Genomic DNA, 2,531 nt, shown 5'->3' with positions numbered 1-2,531 from the left:
CCCCCCCCCCTACAGAAAGAATTAGGAGTTGCCCTTGCAATGGGGCTACTCTGCATTGCAAGGGTTAACAACACACACCTAAATTTGCAAGCAGATATAAGGACACGTTTGTTTGCAATAATACTTTTGCAAAAAAATAGTTTTGAACTGCATTTATTTAGTTTGATAGGTAGATATTGTGCTTTCCACTAAGCACCACTTAATACTTGACACATACAATACAAAGTGATACAAGACAAGAATTGGGTACAAAAGTCTGAAGTGTATAGATTCTTGTATACATTTAGTTACTAAAACAAGAGTGCATCATTCATTGTATACATAAAGTGCAGCTTCACCATCGTTTGCAATATTTATTGGGCATTTAGAAATAGTGTTCCCTTTATTAAGCAGTCACCACACTTTGTATATTGCAGTAAACTCCATAGTGCCAACTGAAAGACAAAAAGAAGGAGTCCCCCTCACCATAGGTTCGTTTGTATTAGATCTGGCACATACAGAGCATAACACCTTTCCCCATGAATAGAAGGCATTTTTTTTGGAACCAAAACTGTACTTTGCATAAATTTGTCCGTATCATACAATTTAGCTGCTGAGCTTAGAAGCAGGCATATACCCAGCATCACCAAGCATCGTCAGAGTTACATCACCATTGTGGCGAATCACAAGTTCAGTAATGCTGCCATGATGAAGATCCATGCGCAGCCAAGCTTCAGGGGGCAGCTGGAGAGCCCTAGGGAGGTGAAGAAAAAATTATTATTATAGCAGACATTTTCTCCAAGACAAGTTAAATCTAGTTTTTGGTTTAGATAAGCTTAAGTGTAGGCTCATCATTGTTATGCTGTAGAGCTATACCCTGCCCTAGAACTAGCACCACTCTAGTGTGAAATAGTGGAAATCTTTAGCATCGTAGAAGTATACGGCCACTGCTGTGACCCAATCTATTGCACAGCACTGTTCACCAGCATTGCACAGGCTTGAAGCATGTAGTAAAAGATCTTGATAAAATATGCACATGAATAGCCTTAGGGTTAGTTCACACCAAGCACGTTCCAGGAGCAGAGCAGTTACAGAATGGATCAAAACTGCGTCCAATGTATTCCAATGGTATTTTGGGCTTTAGTTCACACCGCAGCGTTTAGTTCCAGAGCATGAAGAAGAAGAAAAAAAAAGCCCAGAAGGCATCAAACACCACTGCACTGCGTGTGCAGAAACTCATGCAGATCTGGTCTGCATTTAGAGTGAACAAGCCCTTAGACTGCAGTTCTGAGTATCACCCTCACTTCTGACATACATTACGGTAAAACAGCATATACAAAACAAGATAGTTTTGCAACAGTGTAAAAGAAGACGGATCTTCTGGTTTATAGACAGGAAATGCTGTCCATTACCTGCAAACAATGTAGCGAATAACGTTATCATGGCAGACTATGATCTCATAGCCGTTTTCATTCTGTTTATAGTCAGCACGGTGAATATAGTTTCTAAATGCAGATTCTATACATGGTCCATCCTTAAAATACTGGAGGAAAGAAAGATTTCCAGAACAGATTAAAACACATTTAACAATAAGCAAAGTGTAAACACACGTTAGGAGGAGCCACAAGCTAGTGCAAATATTTCTCAAGTGTATTGCAAGTAATGTCTAAGGGAACTAGTCAGTTTCTCCCTGGCCTGAAGTAAATGGCTCCTAGTAATGGCTGTAGTTCCACTTAAGCTTCATCCTTCATGCGATACACGCCTACTTAGAAGTGAGAATTTGTGGTTTACTGCAGATACAGAGGCACAGGGACATCATGAGGTCAGTGGACAAGACTTTGCCTTTCCCTGTCCCATTCTGGCCAGGAGCAGGACAGTAGAGATGTCACGAGGCATGGTGTCACCTGGAGCACACTGTTACCTGCCGGCGGCCATCTTTGTGATGGACGCCAGGTATGTCGCCGGGTCCCTTCTCTTGTGCAGCTGTTAGGCTCTTGGTCCATGACCGACGTCAAGCTTGTAAGAACCCATATGGTTTTCTTGAAGGTAAAGAAATTACTCGCACCAAAATTTAAGCAGTTTCATAGGCTACAGGTGCGCACTGCGAGGTCTATGGTCTCCTAGTTTTGCCCAAACTGTTAGCCTCTGGGGTTCATCTTTGCATGTTGTAATGTGTTTGTAAACAGTTCATTTTTATATTAGAAGTGCATTCCCCCCTCCCCTTTCCAACTAGAAAGACTGTTCTTATCAGTTGTGCTTTATTCATGTCAGCTTTTCAAGTTAATGCATTAGAACATAGCTGGTCACCGAGGTTCAGCGCAGAGATTTTTTTAGGACTCACCACAACATCTGGCTTCCAGTGATGGTTTTGTGGATCTGGTCTAATGGGAGCCCCTTCTTTTAGGGGGGGGGGATAAATGGATTGTGTTGACATTCAGGGTCAATGCAGACATGTTAAAAGATTAACACTCCTCACCACAGATGCAAAATAGTAACAACATTACCCATATGAATAGAAAATGAATGACAGGAGACCACACAAACAAACCTCA

General features: G+C 41.6%; 1 protein-coding gene across 1 annotated transcript; it reads right to left on the bottom strand.

The window, feature by feature from the left end:
• Positions 1-585: 585 nt before the first annotated feature.
• LOC108787914 (serine/threonine-protein phosphatase PGAM5, mitochondrial-like) lies at positions 586-2,413 on the bottom strand. Its single transcript, XM_018557609.1, has 3 exons — positions 2,321-2,413; positions 1,392-1,522; positions 586-733 (listed from the first exon to the last, which is right to left on the bottom strand). Exons 1-3 carry the CDS (start codon positions 2,411-2,413, stop codon positions 586-588), a joined length of 372 nt encoding a protein of 123 aa, XP_018413111.1.
• Between the last annotated feature and the right edge of the window lie 118 nt (positions 2,414-2,531).

This window comes from Nanorana parkeri, unplaced genomic scaffold, assembly GCF_000935625.1.
Source record: "Nanorana parkeri isolate BGI_ZX_2015 unplaced genomic scaffold, ASM93562v1 scaffold292, whole genome shotgun sequence".
NCBI classification, from domain to species: Eukaryota; Metazoa; Chordata; class Amphibia; order Anura; family Dicroglossidae; genus Nanorana; species Nanorana parkeri.
The sequence above is the reverse complement of the archived record's forward strand: the minus strand, read 5'-3'. Positions and strand labels throughout refer to the sequence as shown.

Bases quoted from the DNA above. Each gene is read 5' to 3' on its own strand.
- LOC108787914 (XM_018557609.1), bottom strand. From the start codon at position 2,413: ATGTCAACACAATCCATTTATCCCCCCCCCCTAAAAGAAGGGGCTCCC. The intron at 1,523-2,320 runs GTGAGTCCTAAA...TCTTTCCTCCAG, and splicing joins ACTGGAAGCCAGATGTTGTG to TATTTTAAGGATGGACCATG. The intron at 734-1,391 runs GTAATGGACAGC...TCACCTCCCTAG, and splicing joins ATTCGCTACATTGTTTGCAG to GGCTCTCCAGCTGCCCCCTG.